Source organism: Hemiscyllium ocellatum, chromosome 48, assembly GCF_020745735.1.
Source record: "Hemiscyllium ocellatum isolate sHemOce1 chromosome 48, sHemOce1.pat.X.cur, whole genome shotgun sequence".
In the NCBI taxonomy this organism is placed as follows: Eukaryota; Metazoa; Chordata; class Chondrichthyes; order Orectolobiformes; family Hemiscylliidae; genus Hemiscyllium; species Hemiscyllium ocellatum.
In genome coordinates, this window is record NC_083448.1 from 11,225,988 (window position 1) to 11,244,098 (window position 18,111).

General features: G+C 41.7%; 1 protein-coding gene across 50 annotated transcripts in view; it reads right to left on the reverse strand.

Annotated features, from left to right (window-relative positions):
* The window catches only part of LOC132836823 (calcium/calmodulin-dependent protein kinase type II subunit beta), a 262,349-nt gene that overhangs the window by 112,737 nt on the left and 131,501 nt on the right, over positions 1-18,111 (reverse strand). For 35 of the 50 annotated variants that reach the window (XM_060856344.1, XM_060856319.1, XM_060856341.1 and 32 more), the window contains 4 exons: positions 11,016-11,088; positions 7,659-7,761; positions 2,765-2,848; positions 45-139 (listed from right to left, as the gene is read on the reverse strand). In XM_060856344.1, coding sequence (XP_060712327.1) covers positions 45-139; positions 2,765-2,848; positions 7,659-7,761; positions 11,016-11,088 — 355 coding nt within the window. Of the gene's footprint in view, positions 1-44; positions 140-2,764; positions 2,849-7,658; positions 7,762-11,015; positions 11,089-15,037; positions 15,111-18,111 lie in introns of all 50 variants that reach the window. The other 15 variants (XM_060856342.1, XM_060856317.1, XM_060856337.1 and 12 more) reach the window with 1 other exon arrangement.

The window sequence follows — 18,111 nt, forward strand, 5'->3', positions numbered from 1 at the left end:
TTTGATCTCATGCTGGTCAAAGCCGGTTTCTTTCATGTACATACATCATAAGCACCAGCTTTGATCTGTTGATAGAGCTTGTGCTGGTCTTCATCCCAGAAAGGTGGATAGCCAACAAGCAAGATGTAGAGAATAACTCCTACAAGAGACAAAAAAAAAGCAAAAACAGGAAAATGGATTTCAAAAGATCAGCATTTTCAATAAATTATTCAGTCAATGTTTCAGTCAAAGGTGAGCAATGAGATGACACTTTAATTTTGCCTTTTTTTGAAAAAAGAGGTTGCCAAGCAGTCTGTTTCAAACCAATAAACAAACAGCTTTTGAGGCCTTGGTGTCTTTTAAATACAAAGTCGGAACAACAGAAGCAGCATGAAGGAATGGAGTCAGGCTCCCACAGAACCAGAGTTTTAGTTTAGCTTTCAGTCAGAACTGAGGTTTTCAAAGCTGGTTGTGGAAGCTGTTATTCATCTCTGTTGCAGCGAAAAGCTGAAGCTTGTCTCTCTGCTGCCAGAACTGCATGCAAGACTATCTGTTTTACTGACTTTGCCTTTGTCAAGGATGTTTATGACATGTTCGTACATTGGAACAGTTGCTGCTGTTAAATTATCTATTACTCTGTTAGGTTTTCCAATAGAGTTAGCTTATTCCAATTCTTCTTCCTTGTGTTTGTATTTTAACTATAGAGTAAGAATGAAATGTGTTTTGCTGAAAGCCGTGCAACCAACCGAACCACATCTAGAACACTGCACTTTACATTTGTCTTTAAATAAGAAAATGTTCAGGTCTAGATATATTTGCAAGCGATTTGGTCTGGTCATTAAAAACATGTAACCCAAGTTTGGGAGTGTGTAGTTTGACATTTGCAACTGTTATGACATGGCAGTGAACTCTTTTGTTCATTAAACCAAACCCAGAAACGCTCACCTTGCCTAGTGATCTGTTAAAAATGAGTCACACAGAACTCCCAAATTCTACTATTTGAAGAAAAGAATATCAATTTATTTTTTAACTCTAAAAATGAACATTCAACAACAACTATTCACAACTCTAAGCTCCCCTTTCTCTTACCTGCTTATTACCTGCCTTCCAACTCTATAACAGTATGCTGTTCCAATAAGACACTTCTTGAAATTACATCAATTTAATTTCAAAACCATACAGTGGCTGTCGTCTTCAGTGTCTGACTTCTTCTGGCTAAAGATCTCCCTGGATGGTCATCTTTCTTTTTACTGCAAATAAGTTTCATATGAAAAGGTACCTTTGACAGAGAGTGTTTCCTAATTTCTTGGATCTGTGTTGATGGCAGTTGCTCTGTCTGCAATTTTCAAAATGTCCACATTTTTATATCTCCAACATCGGAATGTCTCATTGGCTTGATGTTGGTAAAACAATAAATTCAAACTTGATGGGTTTTAGTATCCTGGGGCATAATTTAAACTGATTGGTTAAATTCGAATCATTGTCAAAACAGCAACCAATTCAGGTCTCCATTTCACAGCCAAATGTTACATATTTTCAATTTTCAAGTTCACTGTGAGACTGCTTTCTTGTTATATCACACGTGTTTGTAAGCTCTCAGTGCAGAACATCATTCACTCTCTCTTAAAAGTACAGTACATGCCTTCAACTTCATAATACAACAGATGCACTTTCCTAACATCTATCAGAATTCATGTCATCCTGAGCTTGCCTTCCATCACAACCACATATTCCATCTCCTGGCTGATTCACCGACTTTGGGATCCAAGACATATTTTGGGTAGTAATGAGCTCAATCTGCCTGCAGTTTGTACTCTCCAAACTTCAGTTCAGACTGCTGTCCCTTTCTGGATTGGGAGAAATTTTACTGGATCCCAATACTTCATAGAAATCATTTGTGGGGAGATAAATAGGAACAGCAGTGTCTCAAATTGCTTCGCACAAATAAAGCTCTGACAGCAGAGATGACAGAAGGGTCAAGCTTCTGTATTTAAGGCCTGAAGTATGTAGACTGCTCCTGTGATGACCTGAAGAGAACATTTGTTACTGAAGGAAGAAGAGCAGTAAATATGGGCAAAAACCATATTTTCTCCCCCTCAGTACACTTAGTGGTCCCTTCGACACCCATGGCTATTCTACATTGCCTGACACAAATGGAGATAGCGGCTCAGTTCGAGAGGCTGAGCACCAATGGAACAGTTTTCATGAAAATTTAATGGTCACAGGGCACTCCCATCCAGCAAACTGGTGGACACTCTGATTTGTAAATGTGAACCTAACTCTGTTCAGAGCATGAGGAGGATCTGACCTATGACTGCTGTTACCACAATTCACATCTGTTACAAGCTTCACACATGCCAGAACTATAAAAAAGTGCCTTCCTCATCAAAGAGGAAGCATTACTGATCTGTTCCCACTGCTTCATCCATGACTAGCTGGCTGAGATCAGCCTTCTCTTCTTGTGACATGTCATGGGCAATCCATTCGCTCACTACCTAAGGTAAATAATGTACCAACTGGGATGTATCCCACTAATTACATGCATATGATGCCCAGGAATGGGAAGCATCATGGTTTCAACACCTGCCATATCACGTCTGGACTTCGCTTATGACTTTTCACGTCCTCGCCCATGGTTTCAGGGGTATTCTGTATGGGCAGGTCACTGGTAAGAAGCTTCCAAAGACACTTCAATCTCACCATGTGGTTAACCTAAAATGCCAAACATCAAGGGCAGGTCAATTTTAGAAATTACTTAAAATCCAAGTCCACCTATTTTACTCACCGCATGCCCAGATATCTACTGGCTTTCCATAGGCTTCTTTTCGAAGAACCTCGGGAGACAGGTAGCCAGGTGTGCCTGCAAAACCTGTAGATAGTAATAATTGTACAGTCAGATGTTTTTCCTTAGACCCAATTCTGAAATTGATGCAAAAGCAGGTTTATTCAAAAGTAACAAACAAAACCCTTGCCTTCTGTTCTCAGTGTTATGCTGAGCTGCAGTTTTCAAGGTACTAAGTTGAGGTATATTATGCCAAGACTGATGCCAGCAAGATTCTCGTTCACACAGCTCATGCAACATTAGATTCCCCATGATCACATGTGGGTGATGCTAGTGTCTGCACCTTTGTTGACTATGAAGTTGCCTGGGTTTGTAATTGATCTAATATTCTGGCTGTGCGCCTTGTCAGTGCAGAATCTTACAGGTTTCGGCTATTGAGCTCTTCAAAGCCAATGAAATTATTTGCACATGACCTTCTGTCTCTTCCAAAGGAAAAAGCCAACATCAATGATGACAAATCACAGCTGAAAATGTGTTGCTGGAAAAGCACAACAGGTCAGGCTGACCTGCTGCGCTTTTCCAGCAACACATTTTCAGCTCTGATCTCCAGCATCTGCAGTCCTCACTTTCTCCTAAAACACAGTGACTCAGTCAACAAAGGCTGGAAGAACAGGTAACAAACCAAATGAACGATCTAAACGGTGTTTAGTAAGGTATTGCGCAGTAAGCTACTTAGTAAGTGTTGTGAGGAGGAAGTTAGCATGGACAAAGCACTGCTTGACTGAAGACAGAGTCAGGAGAAGGGGGGGGGGGGCATATTCAAATAGCTACTTGTAAAGAGTGGAATGCCACAGGGATCAGTGCAGTATATATTTGCAATACATACTGATGACTTGGATGAGGAAAATGAATGCTACTCTCAACAAGTTTGTGTAAGACACAAAACTAGGAGGGGAGACAAGCAGTGACAATGCCATCAAGTGTGTGCTGAGGGATACAGAAAGGTAATATGAATGGGCAAAAACAGAGCAACTGGAATATCATGTGTGAAAATGAGGTGTTTTGCATAAAGATTAGATGAACTGAATATCGTTTAAATGGGGAAGTGCAGAAAACTGCAGCACACATGGATTTGAGGTTCATTTGGCGAACGGCATAAGGTTCAGCGGGTAATAGGGAAGGCACCATTGATAGTTAACCCTAAACGCAAAGGGGATGGAGTATAAAAATTGTGAAGTCTTGCTAAAACTACTTAGAGCATGAGCCAGACCACATCTGAAACACTGTGAACAGTTTTGGTCCCTTTGTCTAACAAAATATGTCATTGGGGAAAGGTGTGAGCAGAACGAGCTTGTGTCATTGATGCTCAGAAGAATCAGAGAAACCCTGGTTCAAATACACAACATTTTTCGGAGACTTGACATGGTTGATGCAGAGAAGTTGTTTTGTCTTGTGGGAAGATGCAGGACCAGAGGGCATCAGCTCAGAATAATGGGTTGTCCCTGTAAGGCAAAGATGAGAGGGTCTTTTTCTGTCAAAGGGTAGTTAATCTATGAAATTCTCTACTGCAGAGGGCTGTTGGATGTGTCATTAAGGGCAGATCTTTCATCAGTATGGGGATGGAAGGTTCTGAGGAAAAGGCAAGAAAGTGAAGTTGAGGATGATCACATGAGCCACAATCTCACTGAACAATGAAACAGACTCGCTGGGCGGAGCAGCCTACTTTTGCTCTAACTTCTGGGATGGTGCCAGATTTGGGTTTTTAAAAGCCTTGGTCTTGATCAATGGAAGGCTTCAAGAGGGGAAAAAATGTTTTGAAATGTTGGAAAGGAATAGGCTAGCTTTGGCATGCTGAGTTTAACAGACCAATAGCCACACATTGAATTAGGCAGCAAAAGACCTTCAGAGATTTATGAGGGTTTTACTCCAAATATTTCTTTTAGCACAAACACCAGTTTCCATCTGTTGATTCTGTCCAGCAAAAACCAATATCCTACTGGGGAGAAACCTGGCTCTTTCTTTAAAAGGAAACCAAATCAAGACTGAGCTTAATTTTAAACAATTATAATTCTAAGATAGCGAGTTTTGAGAAGATTTGTAACTCAGGTTGAACTCCTGTATGTTAGTTTGCTCGCTCAGTTGGAAAGTTCATTTTCAAACATTTTGCCACTATACTAGATTACATCATCAGTGAGCCTCTGGTGAAGCACTGGTGTTTGTGACCCATTTTCTACGATGTGTTTCAGCATCCTTGGATTGGTGATATCATTCCTGTTCTTTTTCCCAGAGGGGAGAAAAACAACAGGAAATTACATCACCACAGAAACTAACATCACCAACCCAAGGATACCAAAACACATAAATCGAAAATGGGTCACAAACACCAGTGCTTCACCAGAGGCTCACTGATGATGTAATTTAGTACGCTGATGAAATGTCTGAAAATGAACTTTGCAGCTCAGCAAGCAAACTTACACACATAATTTCACAATCTCTTTTTTTTATCTACCATTAGAAAGATAAAAATTGGTCAAATAGATTTACTGATGTGCAATGTGTTACCTTAAGTGAGTCCACCCAGCAACACAATCAATCGGGTCATGGACTTGAAGTTGTGAGCTGAGGTTCAATGGCACCACTTTGAATTTGGAGAAGTTTTGTTCAGTTGAGCCCTGCCTCATGGAATAGAACCCCAACACAATACTGTACTGACATCCAGTACAGTAATATTATCAGCGATATCTTTTAGGTGAGACTTTAGGCTATAGCACATTTGACATCATAGGGTTTCCTGAAGCAGTTCACAGAAGTGAAAACAAGTACAATGCGTGATGGATTGGGTGCAGTGAACGAAGGCCACATCAAAGGAAGCCTTTAAAATTAACAGAGCTACTGGTGCTTATAGAGCGTTCCAGAGAGTGAAAACAAGGTTTCTCTACTGAAGATAGAAGAGTTTGGAGCTGAGTTTGAAGGAGGTGAAACTAATCATCAGGAACGAGGCTATACAGCAAAAACAGGACGAGGCTTTTCAAGGTTAGACACTGGAACATGGTGTTTGAAAAAGAAAGGTGTTGGGGGAGCACAAGATTTGGGTACACTCTGCATCATTCCCTCTTTGCTTTACTGTTTCACAAGCATCTTGGTCCAAGTCCCATGATATCAGGACATGTACAGAAGCAACGTGAACTGTTCATTCACTTCTGTTCTCGAGGGGAAAAGTTAACATCGCATTCGTCTTCTACCAACAAAACGTTGAAATTGCTGAGAGGACAAAATGCAAATGGAGGTTGGCAAGTGCCCCTTTGAATCAGCACCAAATGTCTACACAGAGAAACTGAGCAAAACAAATGGAACAGAAACATCTGGAAATTATGTAATGGAGATACCATGATGCATAAGTGGTATTCGACAGGTAAAGGATAGCTTGGATAGTCTATTAGATAGTAGCTTATCCAGCTCAACAAGCAAAGGTTTTTCGTGCACATTTCACATCCTGAGGATGTCACAAAATGTTTTGGGTCAACAAATACTTGTAAAGTGTAAATGTGTCTTGGAGTCGGACTTGGATCTATGAGTTTGTACTCAAGACAAAATAGTGTTATCACTTGGCCACAACTGACTTGGCATCAAGAGAACTGTCAAGCATGAGATGGAACAATAGCAAGACCAGGGGAATAGATTCAAATTCACCAAAGATCATTAGATAGCACCTTCCAAACTTACAATGACTTCAAGCTAGGAGGACAAGGACAGTAGACACATGGGAACATCACCACCTGCAAGTTCCCCCTCAAGCCACTTACCAACCTGACTCGGAAATATGTCATCGTTCCTGACCGGCACTGGGTCAAAATCCTGGAATTCCCTCCTTAAGGGAATTGTGGGTCATCCTACATCATGTGGACTGCATCAGTTCAAGAGGCAGCTCACTACCACCTTCTCAAGGCCAACTTAGGATGGGCAACAGATACTGGTCACCAGGGATACCCACGTCCCATGAATGAATTAATAAAAAGATGGAAATAAAAAGAGATGAGCCAGCAACACAGAAGCCAAGTAACATAAACTGGGACTTGACTCGAGTAGTGGAGCTCTCAGGACTATTGCGTGAGCATCCAGCAGGGTACATAATGAGGAGGTACAAAGTGGGAACATTTGAAATTTACAAGGTTTATCAGCAGATATTTTGGCACTGAGTGAGAGACCAGAGAGCTCTCTTTCCGTTGACTGGCAAGAAAAGTTGAAACTAACAAAACAAGTGACACATGACATAGATGGAATGAGAATTGACATCACAGCAGAGTTAAAGATCACACAACACCAGTTCAGAGTCCAATATGTTTATTTGGAAGTACGAGCCTTCGGAGTGTTGTGCCTTCATTAGGGAACAGCGCTCCAAATGCTAGTGCTTCCAAGTAAACCCGGTGTTGTGTAATTTAACATTGTCCACCCCAGATCAACACTGACACCTCCAATCATCACAGCAGAGGACAGTGTGTGAAGACATATGGAACACATTTGCCAATTGAGAGAAGTTCCACTGGGATGTATTGATATATTGGATGTTCACCTTGGACTCACTAACACGTGGACAAGGTACATTTAGAATAGGCCCAAGGACATCAAGACATTTTTGGTCTATTTTCGTGTGCACATTCCAACTTTGTCATGCAATTTCCAACTTAGAACTGGCAGTTTCCACTTTAACTCTTGTTATCACACAACCTCACGACATAGAATACAAGACGAAGTCAGTTTGAGAATTCTGCTTTCAACACCAAGTTTGGTTGGCATCTGGTAATTGATGAAAGCAATCTTAAGCAAGACCACAGCAAGGCAGAGACAAATACACCAAGTGGCTGGCAAAAAGTGCAGTAAATGGAGCAGCATCACTTACCAAACCATGCTTGTTGTTCCCCTTGAACTTCAATGGCCAAACCGAAGTCAGCGAGTTTCACAGCAGCTCCTTTGCATTTACTGGCTAGGAGTAAATTTTCAGGCTTCGGGTGTGGTATTTGGTGGAAGGAAAATTTCCATTGTTATGCAATAGAATTTTTAAAACACGAGCAATTGCTTGATCAAAAAGTTAATCCCTGCTTTAAAAGACTTATTTTAGTTGAAGCCAACAGCTCTGAGAATCAGTGCATTCATGTGAGACTGCACTGCATGAAAGGATTTATCCACATTCCAAGGTTTCCATCACCTTAACTGTGGAGTCAGCTGTGAATGGGGTGTAGACATTTCCTCTTCCCTTATAATTTAAGTGGCCTGCACCATTCACACTGTCAGTTGGTAACTGTTTCTGGTGAATGGGCAATTCTACGTGACATAATTTGAGCACCAGTCTGCACTGGCACCATACACAAGTGACAGAAGTTGGAACTCTCTTCAGCAAGTGACACTGGGTTAAGTTATAATTTCAGATGTCAGAATGATAGAAGTTAGCTAACTCATGTTATTCGGGGGTATGTAGGAAAAGCAGGCTGATGAAGTTTGATCACTCATCAGCTTTAATCTCACTGAATGGTAGAACATGCCTGTATTCAATGTCAGGTAAGGTATTAGGTGAGAAGTTGACCAGTTGGGTGTTAGCTCAGGGGTGGGTGGTTGGTGATGGAAAAATCAGGAGGTCAGTATCCTGAAGATCCAGGTAAGTTCGTCTCCACAATTCGACAATATTTGTCCTGATTTCAGTTGGTATGGAACTAAACGCAGTATGATTGGCCTCAGAGTCCTGGACTGTGGACAGGCATAAAGCATCGAGGTTTGGCCATTTCTCACCATTTGGCTGTGTGAAAAGTGAGAGAGGATGTGAAGAGAGGCCTGGGTTGACTGTGATGCCCCAAATACTCAAGGGGTCTTGGTGACACGAGGAGAGAGAATGGAATGTGATCAGTGCCTGGAGAGCAACATGGTGAAGCATCAGCTGCATTCAGATAGTAGGGTCGCAGAATGGGAGGCATATATACATTCAAAAATCAGTTCTAAAAATGGTTTTGTTGGTTTATCGATTAATTTGATTAATTATGGTGAAACAATTGATGGCAGCAAAGTGCTTCAACTCACAAGCAGTGGTACTGGGTCGTGAGCTGTTTAAACAATTTGGAACATGAATTTGCCCTCAGGCCTACAGACAGTTGTCAATGAAAGCTCAGCTTTTACTCACAGGAGAAGGAGGTGGTGGTGCACAAACCTTCTTGTCCATGTCTGTTTGTGTCAGGGTGATGGACTAATCAGAGTATTCTAAGGGGGCATTCAGGCTGTCTAATTTGGGATGGAGTGAGGTGCGTCAGACCAGGGAAGGGAAGGCTAACAAAGTTTGGTCTACTTCAGAGATAAGGCACCTCAGCCTGTGTGCTCTGTAGGGGGAGAAAGCAAAAGCTGTCATTGTTGCCAACAAAGCTACCTCCTGCACTTTTTAAACGGCTTCAGCAGAAGCAGGATGAAATTAACTGATGAGAAAGTAAGAAGGTCTCTCAGTGTCACCAACTTCAGCTGACAAAAACTGAAGATGGTTGACTGGAGTTTTACAAGAACTCTTTGGGATTGTAAAGTCACTGTACCCTGGGCCTAAATGCTTCAGTTTATAGACAACCGCAGCTTATGGAGCTGTCACCTTGGCAGCAGTGGCTGGGGAGGGGGGCAATTAATTATCAAATGTATGGTTTTGTGCATCACAGTGAATTCATAAAGCAGTGACATCGTCCCAATGTTTATATATAACACTAGACCATCAACACTTTGAGAATCTTTTATTCATGTAAATACCACTCTTCCTTCATTTACTTTTAAAAGTAAATACTGACTGTCTTTATGATGTAAAAATAACTGCATAAAATTACTGTACTCATGATATAAATATGCAAAACCCAGCAACTAAATGAGAAAATAAACTACATTAGAAGCACATATTCTGATCTAAAGCAGCCATGCCATTTTCAGCACATCCCAATGATAGAGCTTTCCAGCCAAAAGACACATGCAAGAAGGAGCAGGCCCACCAAAAGCCTCAAGCCTTGTTAGAGAGAGCTGGTAATTTTAACACGGGCTTTCCACCTCATCCCTTGTATGTCTCTTTTCCAAACCACCACCTGAAAACTTAGGTGATGTTGGACCACAAGGGGAAGGCACCATGCATTGAATATTGACTCAGTCAATATACACACACACACACACACACACACACACACACACACACAGCCCCAAACCCATCACATCTTTCGGCAGGTGGCCATGCTGTGATATGGATGTCTGAATGAGAGCATTTGCCACCTCTATCTACATGGTCCAGTGGCAATCAGCCATAGGCCAATATGAGACCCTTGCTCCTGTCACTCCCTGAGAAAAGGTCAGATTAAACCTTACAACATCAGCTCTATGTACAGAGGCAAAGAAAACTGAACTGAAATTCAAGGTAATGTAAAACTCAAGAAAAAAATTTCAAACATTGATTACTGAACAGAGTTGGTGGTGTTCTAAATTATCAGTTTGACTGGGATCATCTCAGCTAATGATATAACGTCTCAACAATTGGCTTTAAAATCTGACTTTTTTAGTATCATGCTCTCACATCTCACAGACTCATCAACACAGTGAAATACAACAGTCAAGACTTGCTTTGAAGAATTTCACTGAAGTGTCAGGTCTCTTCTCCAAACTCACCCTCCTGTCCCTTAGTGTGTCCTGGTTCAGTTAAAGAACTCCTCAATGTTTGCAACCCAAGTTAAAACACCCTCAGCTGCTTTACAAACAATGACTGGAATAAAAGTCAAGGGAAGTTAGCATGCAGTTGTAGTTGCTTGAAAAAAAACAAAGCAACATGACACTTTTCTGGGTTTCTGTCTAGCAATGTGCTTAGATTAAGCGCAATTTATTCATCATGTTATTAATTCCAAATTCATCACAAGCCCTTTCAAGAGGTGAATATCTGCACTGATGGCAAAAGGCTACCAATCCCACCTCAAATATAATTAATTTACCAACGACCCAGAAGTAGAAAGTCTTTTCATCAGCATACGTGGTAAGACTTTCACTACTGCACAGATGCACCCTCAACAGCACACCGCACCCAGAACGTTCCCAGTAAGACTCATCTCAAAGGGAATACGAAATAGAAACCCTCAGTTCCTGTTCCGTGTTAAAATTACCAGTGCCAATGGAGCTGCAAAGAAATGTAAAACACTTTACCAGAATATGTAAAAGACACAACTCGCGAGGGTTACAATCTCGCCGTTATTACTACAGTACAACTCACCTTAAGATCGCGATGGACAACACCCATTTGGTGGCAGTGCAGTACGGCTTCCAGGATCTGTTGAATGCAATGACTGCATGCAAACACCAGGGGGCGTGTTAGTTGCAGGTGAGTCTCACGTGGCACAGACTGGCGCTCTGTCTCTCTCAAAAAACAAGTCTCAGCATAATGCCAGGCCAGGGCAAAGCAGGAGTCTTCTGGTGCTGGCTCAATCCAGCAGGAAAAACACAACAGAACCACTTTTTGGTTTGACTTGTTTCTCCATGGGAAGGACGGGGATTTGATCAGCCCATTGCTGTCACAGAATATCTGGCGTTCTAAATCAAATGGCTATACCAGGGAGGCAGTCTGTCAGAGCATACAGAATCTGCTTGATTCCCATGGGCAAAACTGCACAGTAATTCAAACGCCCACATATGCACCTGAGTATCACCCTCCTCTGAATACCCCACTGATTAACCACAGCAGAACAGGACTCTTGTCCCGGCTCTCGTCTTTTGTCACACCACCAGGTCAGACAGTCACACCACCAGAAACGAGCAGCAACAGTCAGTTTTGAAACACAAGCACCTTGCTCACCTTTGTTACCTCAAAAGCAGCACTCCGATGTGATCTTTACCACTGCTATAGCCACTGAACAAACTAAACATTTGGGATAAACAGCAGACCTCAAAACAACCAAAGACACACAGCGTATATTGTGATCACTGTTTGTGATCAGGACTTGGGGACACAATTCAAAACACCCATCACCGTCAAACTCCCAACTCAGCTCAATCCCAGGGTCACTTCATAGAAACTTGGCCCCAGGTTATTTTAAATTACTTCTGTGCTTCAGCCTGTGGTTCCCTGGCTGTTGGGAGGGTCATTTGAAAGAAGGTGCAATATTCAGAGTTCTGAGATAGCTGTAGAAAATTAGTGCATTTCCTGAACCTTGCACCCAACCCAAGCTTCCCACTGTTAATTCAAGATCTAAAGAACTCAAAACGGTATCTCATCGCGGTCAGCTCTCATTAGAACGTGAAGAATATAAACATCTTTCTAAGAAACAGTGATTTCATCTTGACATTGTGCTCTCCCACTAAAAAATGCAAACTGAACTGCATTAACAGTACAGAATCTGGCTGTAGGTTTGCTTGCTGAGTTGGAAGGTTCATTTCCAGACGTTTCATCACTCTAATAGGTAATATCTTCAGTGGGCCTCAGGCGAAGCAGTGTACATGTTTCCTGCTTTCTATTTATATGCTTGGGTTTCTTTGGGTTGGTGATGTCATTTCCTGTTCTTTTTCTCATGGGGTGGCAGATGGGGTCTAACTCGATGCGTTTGTTGATAGAGTTCCTGTTGGAATGCCAAGCTTCTCGGAATTCTCGTGCATGTCTCTGTTTGGCTTGTCCTAAGACGGATGTGTTGTCCCAGTCGAAGTGGTGTCCTTCCTCATCTGTATATAAGGATACCAGTGAGAGAGTGGCTCGTTGGTGTTCATGTATCCTGGTGGCTAGTTTTCTACCTGTTTGAATTGTAACAAACATGACATTGGACAAACAAGCTGAAAACTAGTCACCAGGATACATGAATACCAATTAGCCACAAAACGACATGATCCTCTCTCAATAGTATCCTTACATACAGATGAGAAAGGACACCACTTTGACTGGGACAACACATCCGTCTTAGGACAAGCCAAACAGAGACATGAACAAGAATTCAGAGAAGCATGGCATTCCAACCAGAGCTCTAGATCCCATCTACCACCCTCTGAGAAAAAGAACAGGAAATGACATCACCACAGGAAATGACATCACCAACCCAAGGAAACTCAAACATATAAATCGAAAGCAGGAATCATGTTCATTGCTTTGCCTGAGGCCCACTGAAGATGTTTGCTATTAGAGTGACGAAACATCTGGAAATGAACCTTCCAGCTCAGCGAGCAAACCTACATCCAGAACCTCAACTTGACCTACAAATCTTCTGAAAACTCACAGTACAGAATTATAGCTCAAAAAAGACAGCATGATGGCTCCGTGGTTAGCAATGCTGCCTCAGAATACCAGGGACCCAGGCTCAATTCCACCGTCGGGCAACTGTCTTCGTGGAGTTTGCACGTTTGCTCCATGTCTGCACATTCCAAAGATGGATTGGCTATTGTTAAATTGCCCATAGTACCCAGGGATGTGCAGACCAAATGGATTAGCCATGGGAAAGGCAGGGATGGGGTAGGATGCTGATCAGGTGATCTTTGTGGACTTGCTGGGCTGAGTGGCCTGGTTCCACTCTGTAGGGTTTCTATGATAAGATTAAACTGAGAAAACTAATAGTTATATTAACTAAAAAGGGTTTTTAATACTCATCTTTGCATTATCTCTCAATTGAAGGAAAATGATCTGAAGCTGGAAGGACTATGACACATGGACCTTGATAGTTTCTCGGAATTACATCTTATTTTTTCATGAAGCCTCCAAAGGAAGGGTGATCCATTGGGAGATGAACAAATCTGAGCATTTGCAAGGATTCCACTGAGTGAGACCAGTGGAGTGCTGCAGGACTTTCAGAACAGGAGGTGAAAACCAAGTTAGCCTCGTGCTGAGTTCAAACTGAAACAGGGTCTCTTTTGATGCTGATCATGGACAGGGGGAGGACCATGAGATTCTTGATGTCAACTGTTCATCATTTAGAATCTCAAAAATACTGATTTACCCACAAAAATATCATCAATGAAAAGAAACAATGAAAAATCTCTCATAATGGCAAATAAAAGTGAATATCAAGGTACTGTAATTATCTGAAAAAGGGGGGTAGAAAGACGTCAGAATTATTCAAATCTGAGTATACAAAAGATTCAATAAATACCACAGCCCATAGCGAACGAATTAACCTAATAATAAACCTGTTTTAGCCTTTCAAGTAATGCTATACAGTCACCCTCTATCAACTGATGGGAGTCAGCATTTAGGCAACAAGCAAGGCATTATGTATTTCAAGAAAGAAAATAAGACCGCTCAAGGAAACCAATAGGTGACCAAATGTATATTGTACTGGCGCAATACTGTACTATGCCATCTTGCCATACCTCTGCCCTCAGCTTGAGCAGAGATGGTGCAAAATCCTTCCTCTGGAACATTAAATACCAACCTCAAGATCAAAATAAACATTTCACACCGTCATACAACTTCACAATTGATGGTCTATGTCCTGCAGCTTGATCTCAACGTTAACCAACATTGCCTGCATCTAACCATCATCCAAGTGACTCAGTGGCCTCAAATATTACCAAAACTGCCCTCAGCAGCTTTAAATAATCCACCCGTTGACCCGCAGTGGCGTGCAGTCTGACTCTTGTATGACACCGAGTGCCCCATTCACTTGATAGAGTGGTTGATCGGAGTCTCAGTTGTTGAAGCTGCCATGAGGAGGAGGAAGTGGTTCTAAGCTCATGCTTGGCCCTGGCCACAAACCAGTCTGTGCTTCTCTTAAAGAACATTGTCAAGAGCAATAAAGCATGACAGACTCAAGAAGGATGGGAGGGGTAGAAGTGCATTCGTGCCCTTGAAGTCTCAAAGGTCATGAGGGGGTAACATTTTCCAAAACAATACTTTTATGTTAAATATGACAGGGTTTATGGGGATGGGCATTCTGTTTCCAATATGTGCAGCAAGCTTTCACTGCAAAATGAATTCAAGTTTTTGACCTAGCATACAAGATGAGGGAACCATGAGGGCAAGGTGGAAGGAAGGTGGGGAGTTAGGGGAAAGAGCACTGCTGATGATTAGAGTTTTCCCGATTGATTTCCTTTCGATTGCCTGTCACAGCTGAGAGCCCAAGAGACTTTTGGGAATGGTAGTGATAGCCATGCAAAGTAGGACAACGAAAATGAGGTAAAATAACAACACAAAAGAGGACAAACAATAACCAGAGGCAGAAGAAACTCTGCACCTGTAAACATGACACAATTTTAGACTCAAGCGTATCAAATTTTTTTGGTTCTTTTTCTTCATTCCTGTAAATGTTAGAAAATACTGACCTTCAGGTCCCTGTGAACTATGTCATGTTGGTGAATATGATTAACACTGTCTAGAATCTGATGAATACAGTGACTGTAAAACAAAGCGGGACAAGGAGAGACAAGTGGGGGGAGGGGGAGTGGTAAGGAGAGGAAGGGGGAGAACCATAGGACTAGTGAATGTTGTGGAAGTGAAGAGGAGAATCGTCACAAGAGGAGGAAGAAACGGACAGTTTTATTGGCACACAGACATCCACATGGTGCCAGAGCAGCGTTGGTTAAGCCCAGTGGCAACTCGCGCTTCCTTTGACTTTACGTCTCACACAGTTAAACAAGAAATGAAATCTAGAAAGAACATAAAGAGTGGAAACAGTTGTAAGGTAATTTCTGACTGCTATGACTCATAACAGCAAGGCAGTGATACTTAAAACAACGTGATCCGCTAACACAGGACAAAGAAAAATCCCAAAAAACTATGGAAAGCTCAAATAGGAACAAAAAGAATCTGAACAAAACTTCGACAGGTCAGAGAGAGTGTCTGTTGAGAGAAGAGAATGCTGCACAGTTTGGATGAACAAGTTATTAATCTGTAATGTCAACTCAGTTTCTCTCCAAGCTTTTTCATTCTTGTACCACTCTCAAGACCCCAGCAAATAACCAAATTAATCACAAGCAAAATAGCCAGTTGAAAGAGGTCAGCGGTCTCAAACACGTTTGCAGTTTGTTCCTAGTTTAAGCAACCTTTCTCATCCAAAGTAAAATCCAGAAGAATCACTTTCTCATGTTATATGGCTGATGGGCAGTGAGGCTGGGTGGCGAATTGCGTTCACTGATGCTGAAGTGCCCCTAACCATAGGCTGGAATCACTACTGAAAATATCTAATCCACCCATGATACATGCTGTTCTGGTGCACTGGTTGCATCCCTACCTCTGAGTCAGGAGAGTGGGTTCAAGTCCCATATGCTCCAGAGGTGCTTGCTCATATCTCCCTTAACAGGCTGATTTGGAAATTACCTGTGCCACAGTGTTGATTGCTCCCACTTGGCTGAGTGTACAAAACTAGCTGCTGACATTAAGGTGATAAAGTGCAACATTCTTTCTCCATCCTCTAGCTCCTCTCTTTCCATCAGGTTTTGATGTAGAAAAAGGAAAAACTGAGGCATCAAAATCCCTGTAACAATAAACAACAATCAGCTGCCCTCACTCGGACTTGTCGACCGTTTTGTGGTGAAATCGTCTTTTAATCTGTGAATCTGATGCTTCAGGACTCCATGGGGAAACTTGCATGATGGCTGCTGATGGTGCACGTTACCAAATAATTTCTAACTCTGAGGTCCTAGTTCCACAGCAGATCAGCATGCTCTGTAACTACAAAGGAATTGCCTGGTGGTTTAACAAAGGCAGATGCCATTCATCTGAGAAATTTGAAAGTTATGCAAGACATGTATATGAACAGATCTCCTATGGAATTCTTCAAAGGATCGAGGCATAGGTTGTTTTATAACAAGTGAGATTTTTATCTACAAAATGTGACTGTGAAAATCTGTGCAAAGGACCAAATACAACTCCACAACACAGTCAAGTCACATGTTTTCAGGTCAATGGAGTAGGGGGGAGGAGAGGAGTGCGGCTGGGAAACAGCTGTAAAAGGACTAAGGTGCACAGTCATAAACTGAGTCTCCATCTTTGATTTATCTTGATTTTTACCTTTTCAAATATAAATGTCTCCACAGCACCTTTCACACCATTAGGATGTCCAAGAATGCTTTCCAGCCATTGAACAAAGGTTCAAGTGAACTCCCTGTTGTACCATAGTCAAACACAGTTGCCAAACTGCACAAAGTAAGATAGTACAAACAACAATACAAAGGCAAATATTCTCTCAACTCAAAATCTCAAGGTGGTAAAAACAATGACTGCAGATGCTGGAAACCAGATTCTGGATCAGTGATGCTGGAAGAGCACAGCAGTTCAGGCAGCATCCAACGAGCAGCCAAATCGACTTTTCGGGCAAAAGCCCTTCATCAGGAATAAAGGCTCAAGTACAACCAGAAAGCACTGGAAATAATCAACAGGTCTGGCAGAATCTGGGCAGACAGAAAAGCAGGTTTCAGACAAACGAAACACAAACTCTGTTTTGTGTCTTCACATTCTTGTAGATTATATATTTCAACATAATTTATCTTCCAGTTTGAAGTTTGACTTCATGGTGCATGTGCTTTGGTCTGTATGAATGAAAGGATTTGATGCTTCACTTGTAAAACCTTCTGAAGCTTTGTTTTGTTCAAAGAAAATACCTGAGAGAGATGGTTCTTGGAAGCCAATGGGAATTTGTTCACATTGGGAGATTTTTTTACAAAGGCAGTAGATAGACTTCAGGTGGAAGGAACTTAACAGCATTTCTATTGGTAGGACAGAAACACCAAGAGATTTGGAAAAGATTTTGGTTTCAGTTATTTTGCAGAAATCCTGGTTCAAATAGGAACAGCTTCACCTGAAGGGGATTGCTTCAAACTGTTCAGAAATAGGTTACCTCAGTCCAAGGATTTTAGTTTGAAATTCAATAAATGTTGGGTTGAAAACTGCAAGTTGAAACTGAGCAAGTCTAAGCTCAATGAATGAAGAATCGAGAAAGCAGCTCACATTCTCAAGAACAGGAATTGAAGGGTCAGTTAAGCTCTGTACACCTGATAGAGAAGGGTTTTCTCTCTAGAGTTTGAGTACTGTAAATGGGTGCTGTTAGGATTAATGGAATTGCATAATCACATGAAACTGTGTGCTTTGAAATATTGAAACATGTGTAACCTGTAAAAAGCTTGGTTTCGTGTGCTTGCTTCTGGGTTAGACCACCTCATTAAAAGAGAAACAAAAATGATCGACAAAGTCAGCTCTCAGTCTGGAATCACAGCAACCTGTTAAGTGTTCCCAGCATTCTTTTCATTCCACAAACAGCAATGAGATAAATGTCAAGATAATCTGCTGGCTGAGAGATGTTAATTTGGACATTGAGAAAACTCTTCCAATATTGCAGTGCTATCTTTTATTTCCACTGGAGAAACTACTCCCAACAGTGCAGTATAAACTTTGCACTGGT